At 42.7% G+C, this 22,695-nt stretch overlaps 1 protein-coding gene across 4 annotated transcripts in view; it reads left to right on the top strand.

Moving 5' to 3' along the window:
• Nucleotides 1-22,695, top strand: part of OTOP1 (otopetrin 1) — a 79,196-nt gene that overhangs the window by 38,245 nt on the left and 18,256 nt on the right. For all 4 annotated transcript variants that reach the window (XR_015729244.1, XM_087875266.1, XM_034432904.3 and 1 more), the window contains exons 3-4: nucleotides 3,784-3,842; nucleotides 8,199-8,329. Coding sequence is in view for 3 of the 4 variants with exons in the window: in XM_087875266.1 (XP_087731392.1) it covers nucleotides 3,784-3,842; nucleotides 8,199-8,329 (190 nt within the window). In the remaining variant the exon portion in view is untranslated. The remainder of the gene's footprint in view (nucleotides 1-3,783; nucleotides 3,843-8,198; nucleotides 8,330-22,695) is intronic.

Here is a 22,695-nt window from a genome sequence, read left to right as displayed (position 1 = left end):
CCTGTACTGAGAGGGAAGAGCCTGGAAGAGATCCCCACCCAAGGGAGCAATTCAAGCTGCAAAACCCCCTGGCACCGAGATCATCTGCCTGCTTCAAATGCGGGAAGGAGGGGCACCATGCAGCTGAGTGTCATTCAAAAACTCCTGCTTGAAAGCCAGAACTCCTGTCCAGAGGAAAGCCCGTGAAAACAAAAAACCCCTCCCCCCGAGGAAAAGACACCGCACTGAGAAGTGTTTTGCCCCCTCGCAAAATTGGGAGGAACTCCGGCATCACCTGGGTAGGAATCGGGCTTGTCCTGAACACTGAAGACGACCTGCTGGTAAGCGAACCAATTGAGCCATTCATCCTGCCCCTAAGACTATTTGTCTCCAGTCAGGGGAAAAGAATGAAAATATCAGCCCTCTTGGATTCAGGGTGCACCCAGTGTTTGATTAACCCAACCCTGGTGGGAAAATTGGGCATACACTTGGGGAAGCTAAAAATTCCCATTGCGTTCTGTCAGTTAGATGGGTCAGTCTCGGGGGGGAACCAGACATTTTTGCCACAGAACCTCTGGACATAGCAATGGGGACTCATGATGAGACTCACTTTCATTGTGGCACCCAGAATGGAATGGCTGCTAGTTCTAGGGTTCACCTGGTTGAGGAATGGAACCCCAGAGTGAACTGGAAGCAGGGGACTCTAAGATTTCAATGGGGAGTGACTGGACCCAATGGCCGAAGGGAGGAACTGGGGGGAGAGCGAAACAAAGAAGCAGCAATGGCGAGAAAGGCTGTGCCAAACCAGGGCATCCCCAGGGAGTACAAGGACCTAGCTGAGGTGTTCAGCGAAGAAGACTCTGATGAGCTCCCCCCCACCGGTCCACAGACTGTGCTATCAAGATCCTCCCAGGGGCAAACTACCAAAACTAAAAATGTATAGCATGTCCCCCAGGGAACTCGAGGAGTTGAGAGCCTTCATAGATAAAAACCTGGCGAGAGGTTTCATTGAACCCACATGACCAAAAATTTTCACCCCAGTGCTATTCTGAGAAGAAAGATGGGTCTTTGTGCCTTTGTGTGGATTATAGAAATTTAAACACTGTGAACGTGAAGAATATGTACCCCCTCCGTCTCATGAAAGACAAGTTAGCCCACCTCTCCAAAGGAATTTTTTTTTTCAAAACTGGACTTTAAGGGAGGATTACTACCAAATCAAGATTAGGGAAGGAGACAAATGAAAAACAGCTTTTAACACTCCTTTGGGGTGTTATCAATTCAAAGTGCTCCCATTTGGATTACAAAGCACCCCTGCCATGTTTATGCAACTAATACATGAGGTGTATATACTTATACAAACGGGTTCTGGTGTACTTAGATGACATTTTAATATACACTGAGACTCAAGCCAAGCACGTAAAGCTTGTCCAAGCGGTCCTAAACAAACTCCGTGCTGTGAAACGTTATGCAAAACTTTCCAAATGTGAATTCCACAAAGATAGAATTGACTACCTAGGATATAGGATTTCCCACGAGGGCGTGGAAATGGACCCATGGAAAGTTCAAGCAGTGATCAACTGGGCTCCCCCCGCACCTGCAAACAACTACAAAGCTTCCTGGGATTTGCAAATTTTTACCAGCAATTTATCCCAGTGTTTGCACAAATTGTGCTCCCAATCACTAACCTACTGGAAACAAGGGGGGAACAAACAAAAACAGCTCATAAACTGGACCATGGAATGCCAGTCAGCATTCGATAGACTGAAACAATTGTTCTCAGCTGAACCAGTTCTAAAACACCCAGATCCAGAACAGCCGTTCATCATACAGGCAGACGCCAGTGACATAGCAGTCGGAGCCATTTTACTCCAAGAAAACGAGCAGGGCCAACTGCAGCCCTGTGCATACACATCTAAAAACTAACCAACACTGAACAGAGATGGGCTATCTGGGAGAAGGAGGCTTTTGTAGTATGGTGGGCTCTCATTACTTGGAGGCATTTCCTAAAGGGGAATAAAATCCCTTTTGAAGTCTGGACTGATCATAAAAACCTTGAGGCCCTAAAAACGACACGCAAACTCTCCCCAAAACAAGTTTGCTGGGCTCAATACTTCAAACGTTTCAATTTTAACCTAAAATACATCCCTGGGGGAAAAACCGTTTTAGCAGACGCACTATTCAGAAAGCCTCAGTTTAATAGCGGGAAACCTGAAGTGTTCAAACCCCTACTCCCAACCTCTCAACTGGCAGCCAAAGTGATGACCAGGATGCAAGCTAAACAAGACCCACTAACGGACAATGCTCAGACATTTAAAAAAGCCCTAGAAACCGATGACTGTTTCCTAGCCCATAAATACACCTATTTAATTAAAGATGACTTAGCTTGGGTAGGAAATTATACGTCCCAGCTAGTCAGAGAATTCCTCTCATGCAAACATGCCACAGCTCCAAAGTGGCTGGTCGCTTCAGTTTTGTGAAAACCCTACACCTTATGAAAAGGCAATTCTGGTGGCCATCTCTTAAGAAAGACATTGAAAGCTATGTAGCCAGTTGCCCTATCTGTGCAGCAGCGAAGAGGAGACAAGGAAAAAACCACGGTCTTTTACAGACAGTAGTTGAGCCTTCAACACCTTGGAGAGAGATCTCTATGGATTTTATTGTAAAGTTACCTGAAAGTGGGGGGAATACTGTTACCTAGATCATAACAGGTCTTATTTCCAAGCAAGCCCACTTCGTTCCCTTCCAAAAAATCCCTGCTGCTAAGGCACTTGCCAAACTGTTCCTGCAGCATCTATTGACTATATGGGGTCCCACAAAGGCTAATATCTGATTGGGGGGTCCAATTCACTTCAAAGTTTTGGAAGACCTTTTTGGATTTTCTCGGAACCAGCCAGTGCCTAAGTTCTAGTCATCATCCTCAAACTAATGGATCGACAGAGAGACTGAACTCAGTTCTGGAACAATATTTAAGATGCTTTATTAACTATCAACAAGATAACTGGACTGACCTCCTGCCTTTTGCAGAACTTGCCTATAATAACTCTGTGCACTCTAGCACTGGGTTCACTCTATTTCGAGTTGCCACTGGCCAGGACTTCATCCCAATGCCAGAATTATCAGTAGAGGAACCAACCATACCCTCCCTTAAGGAGTGGATACAACTACAAAACACCTGGCCAGTAGTGAGACTAGCCCTGAATGAGGCTAGAGATGCTTTTAAAGCCCAAGCTGACAAAAGAAAAACTCAGTGTTCAAACAAAGTAGTTTCACAAACTCTTAACTATTATTTATCCAATTAAAACCTACTTTTATCTTTCCAGTGTTTTGAAATAACAAACCTCATAACTAAAAAATGATTTAATTCCTTACACTGCATTGATTAGAATGCATTAGAAGATAGGGGCACTGAATCAAATTTGGTATATATTTAGAAAGGTTGTTGGGTGATTTTTCCAATTGTTTTTATTAAAACCACAGACTAATTGGGCATCTATTTCCCTATACCTGGTATTGAAAAAAATATTCTCATGTTTAAAATAGGAATAGTTAACTAATTGGGAAATGGGTCAGGAGTAGAAAGAACGCTGGAGCACCATTGGATGAAGACTCAAAGTAAGTCTGATCAGATATTAGGTATCTGTAATGGTAATTACCAATCATGGTAATTGTGAATAGGGATTGTGAATTGAGGAAATGAAGAAAATGTCTTGCACATTTTTCTAGATTCTTTTAATTGTTTTTATACATGATTAATTGCTACTTTTTCCATGGGACCCATTATAATTTATTCACATTTGCTTTCAGGTATATTTTTTATGGTGCCACGCAAAGGATGTTATCCAGTCCTTCAAAACACTGGAGAGGTAAAGTGAATACTGTGCAGGGAGGGAGGTAATAAAATGTTTTTAATGTTTAATTAAAATATATCAATAAACCTAAGAAATTATGAGTATAACCATTTATTGCAATCAAACAATAGAAATAATGGTTTGATGTCAATATTAATTGTAATTTTTCATAAGTATGGTTGTAAAAAATGTCATGTCTCCTAGTTTACTGCTAGTCCTAAATTATTTTTCTCCACCTATAAACCCTAATGAGCCATAATGAGTTCCCCTTTCAGTCAGGATTCAGGCTAAGTATTGAGACAGCATTGATTGCACTTGTGGATGATCTTTGGAGAACTTGAGGACCCAGTTTGTGGGGGCAATAAGCTTGACTTTGTATAAATATACAAAAGTATGAAGGCTATTGCTTAATGCATTGTAAGCCGCCCTGAGTCTCCGGAGAAGGACGGCATGTAAATCAAATTAAAAAAAAAAAAAAAACTTGAGATGTGAGTGGTGTGTTCACCCTGGCTCTTCTGGATCTCTCAGCTGCTTTTGATATCATCAACCATTTTGCTGGACCAGCCTTGAGGATAGGCATGGGAGGACACTGTTCTGCTATGGTTCTTCTTTCTCCATGGCAGTCAATGTTGGTAGGGGAGGAGAGGTCCATCTCTCTAGGCCCCTGTTATTTGGGGTGCCTCAGAACTTAAAGTTTGCCTCTCCTCTTATTTAATATCTATATGAAGTGGGGAGTGGTTAACTATCATCAATATGCTAATGATAGCTAATTATACATCAGTACCCTGTGTGGGCAGATGCTCCTGTTCAGATCCTGGCTCAGTGTTTGGAGATTGTGAGAGTCTGGATGGGGAGAAACCAGCTGCAACTTAGTCCCCCCTGCCCTCACCTCCAATATCAGGAGAATTGATATCTCTAACTCTGGATGGGGTAACTGTCAGGTGTGCCCCAACTACTGTGGGTCCCTAGGAAAGAGAGACACTCAACTCCATCCAGAGGTGAGATTCAGCCAGTTTGCACTGGTTCAGGCATACCAGTTGACTTTTTGTGCAGTTTGGAGAACCAGCTAATCCCACCACTGGCTGGTCCCGCCCCACCCAGGAGTCCCAGCCACTCCTTATCTCACCTTGCCTACCTTGGCCGGTGCCTAGAGTCATGCCCGCGGCATGTCTGCTGCTGCTCTCTGGCATCCTCGCTCGCTAGCCTTGACCACATGGCCCACCTGGCCCAGCCCACTTGCCTGCCTTCGCCCTGACCTCCCATGCAGCCCAGCTCCCTGCCTGCCTGGTAAGCCTTCCTTCACCATTCTCTGCTACCTCCCATGTGGCCCAGCTCCCTGCCTGGTGAGCCTTTGAGCAGCAACAGCCTTTGCCACAGTACATTTGCACTCAAGGCAGCCCTCATGTCCCGCTGCTACTTCCAGCCTTTATTGGTGCAGCTGGGCAGAGGGAGTGACCTGCTCTCTGCCATGAGACACTGGCCTGCTGCCGTCACTGCCTCCTCATTGCCAGCCCGAACAGCCTGCCGCCACTGCCTCATTGCCAGCCTGAATGGCCTGCTGCTGCAGCCTCATTGCCGGTCTGCCACTGCCACCTCCTGATTGCTGGCCCGAATGGCCTGCCGCCACCGCCATTGCTGATGCTGTCGCCAGCTCAAAAGTGGCCATTCGGGCAAGCAATGAGGAGGAGGAGGCGGCATGCCATTCAGGCTGGCAATGAGGAGGAGGCGTTGGTGGCAGGCCGTTCAGGCCAGCAATGAGGAGGAGGCGGCAGGCTGTTTGGGCCAGCACTGAGGAGGCAGCAGGCCAGTGTCTCGGGGCAGAGTTGCGCCCAGGTGCACCAACGAAGGCCAGAAGTAGCCGCCTGCCATTTCCTGCTGCAAAAATCTTTTTAAAAACCCTGACTGTCAGGCAGCGAGACCCAGCAAGAGATGAGGCACTGGACAATCAGCTGCTTCTCTCTGCTGTTGCTGCACAAAAGTAAGCACAAGGGTGCTTCGCTTCTGCACTAAGGCTCTGGCCATCTCCACCGCCACTTCAGCCTTCCTGCACCACCCCACCTTGCTGTGAGTGATGTCGAGTTGGCCACGTCCACTCAGTCACATGACCCACCCACCCATGCCTACCCACCCAGTCATTAGGAAGAACCGGTTGTTAAATTAGTTGAATCCCATCACTGACTCCACCTAATAGAAGTGATAGATTCTTTTATTAAGGATTAATGGTTGCAGTGAAAGCAGGCTAGAACAAAAATTCCCACGCATACTCTTACAGAATTTCCCCTTCTCCCTGGCCCTCCCACCTAGGGCCAGTTTGTCTTCATCCAATGGTGTGTCACATAGATGTTTGGGGACTGCTTAAATGTTTGGTGCCACTTGGTGCAGTTCACATTCCTTTCTGTGGCTCTGTGGCCTTGAAGAATGGCTGGTTTTCACACCTCTGGCTTCTGTCAAACCTGTCATCCCCTCCCCCTTGGTTCATCTCTACTGTCTACATGCCAATTGCCTATTTCCTCTCTCCCTCACCCTCTTAACAATTTATGGCAGATGCCACCAAAATGTTAAGCTGAAGATGGCAGATCTGACAGTAACATCTGGGGCACAATTTGGAGGTCCTCTTAGATTTATGGCTCCTGCTAGAAGAGCAGATGGTGGCTGTGGCCAAGAGAGTCTTTGCACAAATGTGTACCAACTGAGCTCATTCCTGGATCTCGAGGCCTTGCACACAATCACCTATTACCTACTGCTTGGATTACTGCAATGCTGTAAATGGGGCTTGAAGACATCCAGGAGCTGCAACTATTAGTTTTGGATGCCCTGAGTAACACTATTGGTATGTCAGTATGCACTATTGGTATGCACTGGCTTCCTTTTGCTACCTAGATGTAATTCAAGGCTCTATGTACTGTATCACCTTTAAAACCCTACATGGAACCTTTGTGGGTTCACCACTCCCTTGAGAATACCTGCCCTAGGTTATTAGGTAGTAGGTTAGACAGAGTGGATGTGCTCTAGGTCCCCTTCCTTAATTGTTGTCATCTGGTAGGACCTTGGTGGAGCACCTTTCTAGTGGCTGCCCCAGCCCTTTGGAACAGCCCGCCTCACTTGAAATCAGGGGGACCCCGCCCCTTTTAGTCTTCTGGAGGGCTGTGAAGAAACATAAAGCTAGGGTGGGAGTTGAGCTGTGGGGATGTATGGTCTGATGCCATATTGGAGTGGAGGTACCTTTGTTTTTAACTATGATTTATGGACAGTTGTCAGCCACTTAGAGTTATTGTATGAGATAGGTAACCATATAATCATGAAAATAAGTAAAATAAAGCAAATAAAATAATAAAATAAAATATATAGCCGCCCAGAGTCCCTTGGGAGTTGGGCGGCATAGAAATGCGACAAAATAAATAAAATAAAATAAATAAATAAATAAAAATAAAATAAAATAAATAAATAAATAAATGGCAGCGGTATTTTTTAAAAAAGATTATTTGTTGGTTTGGAGAATCAATATAGACCTGCTCTGTATAGTGTTAAATGTGTTCAGTGCTGTTGCCAAACAGTGATGTCAGCCCTTCAAGGTAGACCAAAGGTGAACACAAAGTCATAAATACTGAAACTATTTTTATTATAGGGTTACTGTAACTGAATCATGCAACTCTGAATGGATTCCTCTTTATCCTAAAAGAAACTAGGGAGGGTCAAACCTGAGATGTTTTCTCAACTTACATTCCTGGTTTGGGCCGAAAGGTCTCTTATCTGAGTGTTGCCTTGGTTATAACTCTTCCTCCTCTACCTTTTTCTAAGTAGATACTCACCAGTAACCACCTTTTTCTCATGAAAATTTAACTTTGGCATACAGAAGATCACTGCAGTCTACTGTTAATTTATATAATAAATTATAGGACAAAGGTAAACTGAAAAATAGAATTGGAGCATACATTGTTTAGTGATTTAGTTTGGAAAGCTTTACTATATTTCATGTTCCATTTTACTAATGAACCTGAAAGGTCTGGCTTATGGGGAAAGGCAGGACTGAGAAAAAGCCTCTGTTGCTCCTCATTCATTTGCTAGCTCTTCTCTCTGTTGGAGAGAGGATGATCTAGGACTTCTCCTATTCTAGAAGCAAGATGTGTGGCTGCTGCCTCAGAGTGACAAAAGATGTCCTCCCACTACTGATGAAGGTATTGGAGTCTAGACACTGGCTCTGCATGGTTTCCCCAGCCTGTTCTTTTAATGGAATGCATCTTTGGGGTAGAGCTATGTTGGAATAGTGTATTTATGTAGGTACATTAAAAAAAATGTTGTATCATCAAAATTTCATACTGGAAAATTATGTGTATAATATAATATAATATGTTCGCATTGTTTATTTTTTAGGTTTGGAGTAATTCATTCAGTGTTTACAAATTTGCTTTTGTGGACAAATGGTATATTAGCTGAATCAAAGCATCAACTTAATGAACACAAGGAAAGGTTAATTACTCTTGGATTTGGAAACATATCAATAGGTGAGAAAAGGTCTTAGTACATTTGGGAAAGTGTTTCTATCCAGTAACTTAACTGACCTATAACTAGGAATTTTAGAAAGTAGTCTGAAGTTGGATCATTGCACTCAATATCTTAATTGTGTCCTTTTTTTTCTTACTGTTTCCTAGAACTATAGAACAGCCAACTCTGCAGTAGATGAAGAAACAGGGTTGAATAATTTGGGGGTCATTTTGCATGATGTTGAAAAGTATAAATGGGAGCAGGAAAAGAACCATTTCTACTCCACCTTTAAACTGTAGAAAAAGAAAAACCAATCCTAAACTCCTACTGCCAATTTTTGATGCCAAGATTACTGACACTTGGCTCTGGATCCTGGGCAAATTCCCAGACATCTGCCCATCCTTAATTTTTTGGATAGTAAGGGGGAGAAATTTTCTATCAAACATTTTACAGCTACATTTTGGCAGCCTGACTCATACAATCCGGGAGCTGGAGATTTGTTTTCAGGTTCCAAATGCTGTGGGATTCATAGTTTTAGATATCTAGTTGCTTGCTCCTGATATGGGTTCCTGCTATTTGCTCTTTAATAGGAATTCATTGTATGTATACAATAAAGAGAAACCCTCTGAACAGAGTGGGACTTGTTCCTAGAAAATGGTGAAGAAAAGGGTAGCCATCATCTTTGATATATAGGTTTTACACGAAATTAATTTTACTAAACGTGTCAAGAATGTACTTCTGTATATTCTTTTATATTTGGATTTAAAAGAATAACAGATTTGGAAGGGACTTTGAATACCTTCTAGTCCAACCCCCTGTTCAAATATTTCAAATAAATGGTTGTCACAATCTTTTCTCAAAAATCACCAGTTTTGGAGTACCTACAACTTCTGGAGGCAAGTTGTTCTACTGATTAATAGTTCTAACTGTCAGGAAATTTCTCCTTTGTTCTCTCCTTGATTAGTTTCCATCCATCGCTTTTTGTCCTGCCTTCAGGTGCTTTGGAGAATAGGTTGACCTCCTCTTCTTTGTGGCAACCCCTTAGATATTGAAATTCTGCTATCATGACACCCCTAGTCCTTCTTTTCATTACATACCCAATTCCTGCAGCCAATTCTTCATATTTGAGCCCCCAGTCCCCTAATCATCTTTGTTGCTCTTCTCTGCACTCTTTCCAGAATCTCAACAATTTTTTTTATATCATGGCGAGCAAAACTGGATGCAATATTCCAAGTATGATCTTATCATTATAAAGTGGTACTAATACTTCATGTGATCTTGATTCTATCCATCTGTTAATGCAGCCTAGGACTGTGTTGGCTTTTTTGACAGGTACAGCACACTACGGCAGTGGTGAAATCTGAACTGGTTTGCTACCGGTTTGCTGGCTGCGCATGTGTGCCAAGTGCACGCTGCAACACACACATGCACATTATGCACCAAAGGTGTGCTGCACGGGCACATGCACAATATGCGCCAAAAGGAGGCTTGGGAAGATAAGTAGAACAGCGAGAGTGGAAATCAGCTGTGGCGTGTGAGCTTGGGAATCTTTTTAAAAACTTTTTAAAATCATTTTTTAATACCAGTTCTCCAGAACCGGTAGTAAAAAAATGCTTTAAAAAGATAAAACAAAGGTTCAGATGATCACAGCTGTGGCGCACGATTGTTGGAACCTTTTTAAAAACTTTTTTAAAGCATTATAAACTATAAATAAATTATAAATAGCATTTCACCACTGCACTATGGGCTCATATTTATGTCCATTAGGACTCAAAGATCCCTTTCACAGGTGATTTAATCAAGTATCGCCTATTCTATACCTGTAAAGATTGCCTCTTCTCCCAACTTAAGAAAGTAAAAACTCTTGAAACGGAGTATTTCAAAAGGAACCTTTTATTAAGCAGGAGTGACAGCAATCAATTCAAAGCAAGGGTATCTTAGGCAAGACAAGTAGGATTAAAGCAGTAGAGTCCCCTCCCTTAAACCAGAATGCAGATTTTAGCCAATACACAAGTGTGAAGATGTTTTCTTTACCAGCTGCCCTGAGAACCCAGATAAGTATGTATTCACATTGTTTCTCCTTTTTTCTTTAAAGTGAAACAGCCCACATAGCTGTCATAAACATTCCTCAATGTTAAGGGGATCTTAGGGCTCTTTGGCGCCAGGATATAGGTTGTAAAGTATCTGTTGACACAGGCAATGCTAGGAAATCGAATCCACGTCTTCCCCTTCTCCCAATTGAATGGCAGTATCACTTTTAGGGATCTGACATGCTACCTTCCTTAGAAAACGGAAGGGTCCATCTGTAAAAATATATATATAAACAAAAATTTCATGATAGTATATTAATTATTGTTAGGGTATTAGGAGTGAAATTTTCTCAGTAAGGTTGGAGCCCTAACATGATGTTTAGCGACCCATTTGTTGTGGGCTGATGGTAAATATTTCCAAGTGACTAAGTATTGGATTTTCCCTCTGGATCCTAGAGTCAAGGATTTCCTTGATTTCAAAGTGTTGTTCACCTTCAATCATGATGGGAACAGGTGGTGTAGATGCAGGTGGTCTGAGGGATGAGATTACTTCTCGCTTGAGTAAACTAATGTGGAATACTGGGTGGATTTGCCTGAGTGTCTTTGGAAGGAGTAGTTCAACTGCTACTGGAATGATGACCATAGTGATAGGGAAAGGTCCAATGAAATTTGGCCCTAGTTTCTTTGATGGTTGTAATGATTTCAGAAATTTTGTAGATAAGTATACTCTGTCTCCAAGATGGACAGGTTTGGGTTCCATCCTTTTCTTGTCAGCTTGAATTTTAAAAGCCTCTCTAGCTTCCTTTAAGGCTAATCTAACCACTGGCCATGTGTTTTGCAAATTATCCATCCACTCCTTAAGTAAGGGGATGGTGGGTTCTTCTGTGGGTAGTTCAGGCATGGGACTGAAATCCTGGCCTGTCGCTACTCTAAAAGGGGTAAAACCAGTGCTTGAGTGTACAGCATTATTAAACGCAACCTCAGCAAAAGGTAAAAGTTTGGTCCAGTCATCCTGTGGAAAATTAATAAAACATCTTAAATATTGTTCTAGCACCAAGTTCAATCTTTCAGAAGTACCATTAGTACACGCATGATGCAAGGAGCTCAACCCCTGGCCAGTACCAAGTAAGTCCAAAAATGCCCTCCAAAATTTGGAGGTGAATTGAACCCCTCTGTCGGAGATGATCCTTTGTAGAGCTCCATGAAGTCGATAAATGTGTATTAGAAATAATTTGGCTAAACTTTTAGCAGTTGGGATTGTTTGGCAGGGTATAAAATGTGCCTGTTTTGAACACAGGTCTGTCACGATCCAAATAACAGTATTTCCTGCACTGTTTGGTAATTCTACAATGAAATCCATAGCAATCTCTCTCCATGGCGCTGAAGGCTCAGCTACTTTCTGCAATAGACCTGGGGATTTCCCCTGACGTCTTTTTGCTGCTGCACAAATGGGGCAGCTAGCTACATCGCTTTCTATGTCCTTTTTTATTGATGGCCACCAAAATTGTCTTTTAATAAGGTGTAAAGTTTTCACAAAACCAAAATGTCCAGCTAATTTGGAGTTGTGGCACCTTACCATTAAGCATAGTCTTTGGCTGGCTGGAACATACAACTTCCCTCCCATCCAAGCCAAGTCTTCTTTCATCAGATAGCTGGATTTGTGGTTCAAAAACCATTCATCGGTGGCCAATGCTTGTTTAAAAGTCTGGGTGGTGTCATTGTCCGTCAATGTTTCTTCTTTTGCTTGGGATTTGGTGATTACTTTAGCGGCTAGTTGATTGTTTTGTACTATGGGTTTGATTACGTCTGACTTCACACTATTGTATTGTGGTTTTCTGGATAGCGCATGTGCCAGAAAGTTTTTCCCCCTGGGGAGGTATTTTAGAGTAAAATCAAACAGTTTAAAGTAGTGAGCCCATCGTACTTATTTTGGGGAGAGTTTCCTTGAGGTCTTTAGGGCTTCTAAATTTTTATGATCAGTCCAGACTTCAAAAGGGGTCTTACTTCCTTCTAGGAAATGCCTCCAGGTTAACAGTGCCCAACAAACTGTATAAGCCTTTTTCTCCCAAATGGCCCACCTTTGTTCAGTCTCATTCAACTTTTTGGATGTGTAAGCACATGGTTGTAGCTGGTCTTGCTCATTTTTCTGAAGCAGGACCGCTCCTATTGCCACATTGCTGACATCTGCTTGTATGACAAATGGTTTCTCCGTGTCCGGGTATTTTAGAATTGGTTCTGCTGAGAACAGCTGTTTTAAGTTTTTCAAATGCTGCTTGGCATTCCATAGTCCAGTTCAAAGGCTGCTTTGGTTTAGGGTTGCCCTCCCTCTTCATTTTTAAGAGCGTGGTAATGGGGAGGGCAATCTGAGCGATAAAATAAAGTGGCGATAAAAGTTGGCAAAACCCAGGAAGCTCTGTAACTGTTTATGTGTGGGTGGTGGTTCTCAATTAAGTACAGCCTGCACTTTTTGAGGGTCCATTTCTACATCCTGGTGTGAAATGCGGTACCCCAAATAGTCAATCTTCTCTTGGTGAAATTCACATTTAGAAAGTTTAGCATAAAGTTTGGCAGAGCGGAGTTTGTTTAAAACTGCCCTGACTAATTTTACATGTTCTGCTTTGGTCTCGATTATATATTAAAATGTCGTCCAAGTAGATCAGGACCCCCTTATACAAATGCTGATGTAGCACTTCATTTATTAACTGCATAAACACTGCAGGGGCTCCTTGTAACCCAAAGGGGAGCACCTTGAATTGGTAGCACCCAAGGGGGGTGTTAAATGCTGTTTTCCACTTGTTGCCCTCCTTAATTTTGACACGGTAGTAAGCTCCCTTAAGTCTAGCTTTGAAAAATTTTTCCCTTTAACGAGATACGCTAGCATATCTTTCCTAAGGGGGAGGGGATACATGTTTTCCACACTGATCGTATTCAGATTCATAAAATCAACACAGAGACATTTTGAGTCATCTTTTTTTCTTTAAATAACATTGGAGCTGCGATTTTTGGTCGGGCTGGCTCGATGAAACCCCTTGCTAGGTTTTTCTCAATAAATGTTCTCAGCTCTTCCTACTCCCTCAGTGACATGCTGTACATCTTGGGTTTAGGGAGTTTAGCGCCGGGTAAGATTTCTATCACACAGTCGATGGTGCGGTGGGGAGGGAGCTCGTCTGAGGCTTTTTCACTAAAAACTTCAGCCAAATCCTTGTATTCTATGGGTATGCCCCCAGTTGGCATGGCGTGACCAGGCATGGCTGTTTCTCGGTTCTCTGCCTCCTCAGTTCCTTTATGTGGATTCTCAGCAAAAGTCACATGCATCTGAAATTTTATGATGCCTTGCTTCCAATTGATTTTGGGGTTCCATTTTTTCAGCCATGCAAGGCCTAAGACTAACGGCCATTCCATGCCAGGTGCCACTATAAATGTAAGTATTTCCTCATTGTTTCCGATACCTATATTTAGAGACTCAGTGGCAAAAGAAGCTGGCTTCCCTCCTGCTATTGACCCATCTAGTTGGCAAAAAGCGATGGGGTTTTCAGCTTTCTTAAATTAATCCCCAACTTCCCTATTAGGGTTGGGCTGATCAAACAACAGGTGCACCCTGAGTCCACTAGAGCAGAGATATTTATCTCCCTGTCCCGGTTTGGGATAAATAGTCTTAAGGGGAGGGTAAGCCGTTTAATTGGTTTGCTTACCAGTGGTTCGTCTTCTGGATCGCTTCCAAATGAGTATGATTCCTCTTGCTGAGATGCCAGGGTTTCCTCCCCAAAGAGGGGGGGGGAATAGAAATTCTACGATCTCTCTGCTCCTCAGGGCAGTTTCCTTCCTGCGCTGGCCAGGTTTTGCAAGTTCCCCCCCCCCCGGTGGGTGGTTCCGGGCAGGTGTTTGCGAACGACATTCTGCAGCTCTGTGCCCCTCTTTTCCACACTTGAAACAGGCTGAGGATTTCGGAGAAAATGCGGTTTGTGGTTTGAGAGGCTCTTGCTTCCATTGTGGTGGGGATTTCTTCCATGCTCGCCCCGCTCGGTACTAGTTTCTGGCCATATCTATCTCAGCTTCTTCGGCGGTGATGTACTACTCATGTAGGTGATTCGATGCACCTCAGGCCACACCGGCATTGTATAGATCATCACTCAGCCCATCCTTGAAACAGCTCACCAAAATATCCTCTGTCCAGTTCACCTGACATGCGAGGTCCCGGAATTCTTCAGTATACTCTTCTACTGGCCATCGCCCCTCCCTCACCACCTTAATGCGGTTGCGTGCTTTGTGATCTGCTAGTGGGTCCTCAAACCTTCGGCGCAGGGCCATCATGAAACTCTTGAAATCCCGCAGTTCTGGTGCATTGGCGTTATGCAGGGTCACCATCCATCTGGCAGCAGCACCCTCTAAGGCTAGGGTCACAACTCGCACTTGGGGTTTGGAAATCACGCCCATACTCTTGCATGTAGGTGAGCACGTGTGCCACAAAGAATCCTAATTGCTGTGGATTCCCATCAAACTTCACCCCAAGGGAGGGAGTTTCTCTTTCCAGTTGCGGGACTCGGGGCTGGTTGGGAATGGGCGCCGGTGTGCGTGATGCCCGGGGGAGAAGGTTTGCTGGGTCTTCTCCCACTGCTGCTGTGCCATCTGCTCAATAGGCAGACTCCAGAAGTGGGGTTCCTCCCCTGGCGTCATCCGCGACTGCTGCCCTTTCAGCGCTCTTTGGTTGTCATCCTGGCTCCCCTCGGATGTTGAGATCTTCCAAAGTTTCCATCACCAATTGAGTTATATGCCTCTTCAGACAATCCTCCCTCAGTGGTGCTTCGCTTAGTTACCCCTGGTCAGCAAGGGCTTCTAGTTCCAGTTTCCACCCTGGTTTTTGGTTGCCGCGGCTGAGAGTGACTCCTCTGGTTCTTTCATCCCAGCTGTCTTTCTTCCCGATGCCAATTGACCAGTGGGGTTTTTCAGGATTCTCCAGGGTTACTTCATCCTCTCCGATGGGGTATACGAAACAGGCATCTTGACTGGGTGGTGGTTGATGTCTCCCCCCAGCATTCGGCTTCTCCCAGTGCTCTGCTTCGTTCAGACATGGTTTGCAAGGTCCCCTCAGTAGAGCGAAGATTGCTTCTCTGGATTGACCATTTTGCAGACCTTGCGTTCTGTAAGGATTGCCTCTCCTCCCAACTTAAGAAAGTAAAAGCTCTTGAAACGGAGTATTTCAAAAGGAACCGGGAGTGAGACAATGAATTCAAAGCAAGGTCTGAATACCCTTAGGCAAGACAGGTAGGATTAAAGCAGTAGAGACCCCTCCCTTAAGCCAGAATGCAGATTTTAGCCAATACACAAATGTGAAGATGTTTTCTTTACCAGCTGCCCTGAGAACCCGGATAAGTATGTATTCACATCATTTCTCCTTTTTTCTTTAAAGTGAAATAGCCCACATGGCTGTCATAAACATTCCTCAAAGTTAAGGGGATCTCAGGGCTCTTTGGCGCCAGGATATAGGTTGTAAAATATCTGTTGACACAGCAATGCTAGTAAATCAAATCCAAGTCTTCCTCTTCTCCCAATTGAATGGCAGTATCAGTTTTAGGGATCTGACAACATTTGGTTTTTCTTGCCTAAATGTAAAACCTTACTTTTCCCACCATTGAATTTCATTTTGTTAGATAGGGTCCAGTGTTCAGGTTGGTCGAGTTCCTTCTGTATTTTGAGCCTATCTTCTGGTATGTTGGGTGCCAGCTTGGTGTCTGCAAATTGGGTGAGTTCCCCCTTCTATCTCCTCATCTAAATCATTGATGGAAATATTGAAGACTACTGAACCTAAGACAGAGTCTTAGAGCACCCCGCTGCATACTTCCCTCCATGTAAATGCAATTCCATTAAGGACTACATGTTGAGTGCAGTTTGTCAGTCAGTTGCAAATGGTGGTGATGCTGTCTAACCCACATTTTTCTATCTTATCAAGTAGTAGATTGTGATCTTCTTTATCTAATACCTTACTGAAGTCCAAGTAAACTATATCCATAGAATTTTGCTGGTCCACTAATTTTGTCACTTTGTCAAAGAATGCAATAAGATGTTTTTGAGAAACTTATGTTGGCTTCTGATTATAACTTTATTTGCCTCTAGGTCAGGAATGTCAAACTCATAGCGTCACATTGTCATCACATGACATATCATGATTTTTCCCCCTTCGCTAAAATGGGGGTGGGGGTGGCCAGCACATGACACATCCAGCCCACGGGTTGCAAGTTTGACATCCTGCTCTAGGTGTTTGCAGATTCGTTGCTTGATTATCTTTTCCAGAATCTTCCCAGATATTGATGTCAGGCTGATAGGTCTGTAGATTCCTGGATCTTTTTTTTCTCCCTTTGTGAAGATGGGAATTACATCAGCACTTTTCCATCATCTGGTAGTTCCCTGGTGCTGTAGCATCTTTGAAATATATGGTTCAGTGGTTCTAAAATCACATCTGCCAATTCCTTCAGAACCTTAGGATGCAATCCATCTGCTCCTGGTGATTTGAGTTCATATAGAATGGTTAAGTGTTCTCTTACCATTTTCCTACTTATTTTGACTTAGATTCCTAACCTGCATTTTACAGGGTTTTTTTATAGGTTGGACTGTTTTTTCATTTTGTGTAGAAGATGCAAGAAATGAGTTAAACAGTTCTGCTTTCTCTCTCCTCATCACCTTCTTGTTATTTTCACCCATTAGTGGACTAATGACTTCTTTGACTTTTTCTTCTTCTTACATGTTGAAAGAAGCTTTTTTGTTATTTTTTACACAAGCCTTAGTTCATTTTTCAGCCTTAGCTTTCCTGACTTCATTTTTCTAGGTTCAAACTGTTTGATGATGTTCTGCTTTAGTTATTTGTCCATCTTTCCATTTTTATACTTGTCCTTTTTGTCTTTCAGTTTATCAGAGAGTTATTTATTCAGCCATGCTAGTTTCTTTTGAGTTCTCTTATTTTTCTTCTTTTGAATTGTAGTAGAGTGGTCTTTTATAATATCATTTTTCAGTTTCCCTAAGGTTGTTTTCCTCTTGAGGATTCTCATCCATGGAATCCTTCCCAAGCTCTCTCCAAATTTATTGAAATCAGCTCTTAAAAACCTTTAATCTTGCCTTGATTTTTAGTTGTCATTATGAGCTTTATATATATGGAATGGAATGGGCCCCACTATTTACGTCTCTCCATGTAGAGGTAGTACCATTAAGGACTATTCATTGAGTACAGTTTGTCAGAGTGCACACAGCTTTACTACGTGAGACAGCCCAGGAGCAATAACGGCAAACAGAGCTTTGTAATAAATAGTGGTTTTATCTACAAAAGAATATATACATACTAGAGGCAGAAGTCAAAACAATCAGTAAATTACATCAGGGAAGAACACACGGCGAGAGAGAGACACCCTAACAGGGCCTCTTCTTATTATACAGGCTCTTAAAGGGATAACAGCTAAAACCTTGCTGACTCATTCCCATCATTACATCGGTGCATCATTGCATCATTGTAGCAGCTGGTCAGCTCTTAAATCACTACCCTGACACTACTCCCATTTAAAGCTGAATAGTTGTCAATCCAAATGCTTTGAGATATTCTCAATGCTTGTCTACAGTTAAAGGCTTCGTTAACATATCAGTTATATTACTGTATGTTCAGTTGAACATTGCTGTAATCTTACCAGTTTATCCTTTACAGTCTCCCTAACATTATAATACTTTATGTCTACATGTTTACTCCTCTTCCTATGCATTCTCCTGTTGCCATTTTAATACATGCAACATTGTCTTCAAATACTGGTACAGCTTCCTCTACATCAGCGGATCTCAACTTGGGGGTCACGACCCCTTTGGGGGTCGAACGGCCATTTCACAGGGGTCGCCAAAGCCCTCTCTCGCTCCCCCCCCCACGCCTTCACTCACCCTCACCCTCTGCCTCTGTTGGATCGCCCGGTCGCCGTTCGTTTACCCGCCCACTCCCAATCTATTGCTGCCTCCTGAGTCCCAGCTGATGGCTAGAGGGAAAAAAACTATAAATTCTTGCCGCGGGGCTTCAAAGAGCTAGCTGCAAAGAGATAAATTCCTGGAGCAAATTTTTTTCCCCCTAGCTATGCTGAAAAGCGAAATTGAAAGTAAAGAAGGGTCTTTGCTGCAACGTGACAAAATGAGGCAGAGAGATTTCTTTTTCTTTTTCCTCACCAAAAAAGGTAGGTGCAAAACTGCAAAAAATGGGAAATTTAGGGCAAGAGGAGGTTCAAGATTTTAAAACACAAAAGAAAAAAAGCTCTATTTAACTAGGGAATTGTAATAATTGAGATACTATTAATTGTATATTGTGTTGAAAGCAGAAATGGTTAAGTTGTGGTTTGGAGGAATATATGGGGGAAATTATTTGGTTTATTATTATTGGTAAATATAATTAATTGATTTGTAAGAAATTGGATTGCATGGAAATAATTGGAATATTCATGTTCATATTGATTAATATACAAAAAAGATAGTTATATAAATAATTGATTTATATTAAAATGTTGAATTTGTATTAAAACAACTGTATTACATAATTAACCAATGTGAGGATGGATATAAAAATAGATGACAATGGGAAGGGGTATAATATAGAATAGAAGGGAAAAATTGAATTTGATTAAGATTAGAGATGCGGATGAAGGGTAATATTGGTTTTTTAAAAAAATAGATGAGGAATAAATATGGTAAAAAGGAAATATAGAAATTGTAAATTTAATTGAAATGACTAAATACTGTGTTGGAAGAAATATCCTTCTGGGTTCTGCTCCAAGTGAGGAAAAAGACACTGGAAACATGGAGACTGCTTGGAAAGATGGTTTAATGGTGGACAGGATTACATGGCTTGATGGGGCCCATTGTGTTAGTTTCTGTTGCTACTGTGTTGCAAATGTCCTTTGACAAAGGATTGACTTTCTGCCTCTGGCCCATTAACAAAGGGGGGGGGCAGGAAGGTGGGAGCTGCTTTGTCTGTAAAATATGCTTCTCCATTTCTCATCCAGGGAAATATAATATTCTGCCTTTTTAATATTTCCCAAAATATTTCATTCTTCTAGGAAAGGGGTGGGTGCTAACCTCCTACAACTGTTTAAATTTGTGAACCGGCCAAATACTCTGTTCAAAGAAAATACATTGTATGTTTGTATGTGTGTTTATAATTATTGCTATTTATTGCTATTTGTTCTCTTTTATTCTTTAAAGTTTAACAATTCATTCTTTATCTTAATATCTTAATATTTGTTTGGGGTTGGCTTTCTTCCCTTTCATCTTTTTTATTGTACAGCAATCTTCTCCTCAAACCTACCACCTCTGTCTTTTCTTTCTTACTTACTTTCTCTTCCCCCCCCTCTTCTTCTTCTCCTTACTTCCTCTTTCTTTCTCCTTCTCCTCCTCTCTTCCTCCCTCTCTTACCTTCACTCCTACTCTAATTTCCCTTCCCTTCCTTCATCCCTCTCTATTGCTGTATCCTTTTATGCATATGGACTACTCAGAGGGCTGAAAAAGTTATTTTTGACTGGTCCTCGCACTTTTGACCAGTCCTCGAACTTACGATTGTCCTCACAATTTACGTTTTTGCCCTATCTTGTCACCATGGTGAAGAGAAGCAGTTGTGAAATGAGTGACACAGTTGTTAAGAATGGTACAATGGGCATAAATGATGACCAGTCATAACTGCGAAGACTGGTCAAAAGTGCGAGGACCTGTTAGAAATCACGTTTTTCAGCCCTCTGGGTAGTCCTTTTGTGCACAGGGACTACTCAGAGGGCTGAAAAAGTTATTTTTGATTGGTCCTCGCACTTTTGACCAGTCCTCGAATTTACGACTGTCCTCACATTTTACGTTTTTTGCCCTATCTTATACCATGTTGAAGAGAAGCAGTTGTGAAATGAGTGACATGGTTGTTAAGAATGCTGCACGGGCATAAATGTGAGGATGGTCATAAGTGTGAGGACCAGTCAAAAGTGCAAGGACCTGTCAGAAATGACTTTTTTCAGCCCTCTGAGTAGTCCCTATACACATAGCCACGCCCACCCGGTCACATGACCAGCTAGCCACGCCCACCCGGTCACATGACTTCCAAGCCACGCCCACAAAAGAAGCCACGCCCACAGAACCGGTAGTAAAAAAATTTAGAACCCACCCCTGGTTGGGGGTCACCACAACATGAGGAACTGTATTAAAGGGTCGTGGCATTAGGAAGGTTGAGAACCACTGCCCTAGAAGATAGGCTCAAGATCCAGATGGATCTTGACAGACTTGAACACTATCTAACAAAATGAAATTCAATGTAGAGAAAAGTAAAGTCCTACACTTAGGCAAGAAAAGCCAAAAGTACACATATTGACTGGGTGAAACTTTTGTCCTTCTTATGGGGGTAAAAACCTGATGCACATTCATAGACCTCATTTCACTGTCCATAGCTTCCTTCCATTTGCCCTGTTCTGCCTGAGGCAATGACCACAGCTCTTGGTAATTACAGGGTTCATACAAAACACTACATACTCTAACCCCACTTGCAGAGAACTGATCAGGAGATACACCTTTATTGCTTCTTTCAGAAATCCTTGGTATCATCTGTTCCTGCATCTCTAACTTTTTATCTCAGGTCTATCCTCTTCTATATCCACTATTTCTGACCTGCTTTCCTGTTTCCTATTTATCAGGCTTTGTATAGCTTCTCCTTCTGGAGAACTAGTGCTATGCATTGGCATGAACACCTCAAAATTAGCATGCACCCTATTCCAATTATTTTGTTCTGCAAAACTAGCAGATTGCGAAATTACCACCTTTCTGGTTCCATCTGTGAATCTATAACCTTTGAAACCTGGCTCATATCCAATAAACCTAAGTTTCCTGGCCTTTTTCTGTCCTTTTCTTCTGGTGCCTTTGGCACTATATAGCCAGGCATAATTGCCAAATGTTCTTAGATAAGCCAATGAAGATTTTCTTCCATATAATAGGAAATATGGAATTTCATTTATAGCTACACTCCATACTTTGTTTATCAAATAATTGGCTGTTTCCATAGCTTCCCCCTAGTACAGTCTACTCATTCCTGCATCTGCAAGCAGTGAGTCTTTCATGGTTTGCATTACGCAATTTTTTCTTTCAACCACTCCATTTACTGCTGGCGAGTACGGATTCGTAAGTCTATGCCTTATGCCTAAACCCGTGATGGTGAACCTATGGCACACGTGCCAGAGGTGGCATGCAGCAACCTCTCTGATGGCACGCGAGCCATTGCCACAGTTCAGCTTTGCCATGCGTGCGCGTGCGCCTCCTGCCAGCCAGCTGGGACTCTGCCACGTATGCGCAGGGGTGGAGCACATGCGGGGCACGGGGCGCATGCAGGGGGCAGGGCACGTGCACAGAGGGCTGCATGTGCATGCACGCAGAGGTATGGCACATGCAGGGGGCACACACGCATTGCATTTTGGGGGTTCAGGTGTGCTTTGGGCACTCTGTCCAGAAAAGGTTAGCCATCACTGGCCTAAACCTTTCAATCATCTTTGGAAATTATCAGACATGAACTCTGTTCCCCTGTCTGTTTACAGTTGGCATACTTTACAGCCATACCTATGCTCTACAAGTCTTACCCATTGCTTGAACTGTTGCAATACAATCTTGCTTTTTAGCAGATAGCAAAATCTGTATCTAGTGTAATCATCCACTATGACTAGGGCATACCTAGCTCCTCCTAGAGCGGGTGCAATAGGACCAATAAAATCAGTGTGCACTAATTACAAGACTCTGTTTGTTTGCCTTGAACTTTTCTTACTCACAGGATGCATCCTAGACTTTGACTCTTTATAAACAGCGCAATCTAAGTACATCTTGCATTGCTTTAGCTTAAGTCCCTCAACTAGGTCTGGCATCTTCTTAGTACTCTGAAATTTGCATGCCCAGTCTCCTATGCAATAAATATACACAATTGTCATGTGTGGGAGTGTTTGTAAGTGTTCATGCCCAATCATTCTCTTGCCTTCCTAGTATCTACAGATTATCCTGGTTAACACCCCGTGCATGAATTCTTCCACCTTTCCTTATGGAAAGCGAACAGCAAACAGTATTTCATACCCCTGACTATTTAAACTTGAAATACTTAATAGATTATGGTCTAATTCTGGTACGTACAATACATTGTCTAATGTTTCCCCGATCTCAGGTACATAGACTTTACCTTCTCCTTTAACAGCAGACCATTGTCCATTGGCCAAACTGACAAATGTTTGCTTAGCTGGTCTCAAGCCAGAAAACATTTGTGGGTTATTTGCAATATGCTGACTCATCCCACTGTCCAACAACCAAGTATTTCTAGTGTTTTCAGACAATGTTGCTGCCAG

This window comes from Pantherophis guttatus, chromosome 8, assembly GCF_059756535.1.
Source record: "Pantherophis guttatus breed Tessera chromosome 8, ASM5975653v1, whole genome shotgun sequence".
NCBI lineage: Eukaryota > Metazoa > Chordata > Lepidosauria > Squamata > Colubridae > Pantherophis > Pantherophis guttatus.
The sequence above is the reverse complement of the archived record's forward strand: the minus strand, read 5'-3'. Positions and strand labels throughout refer to the sequence as shown.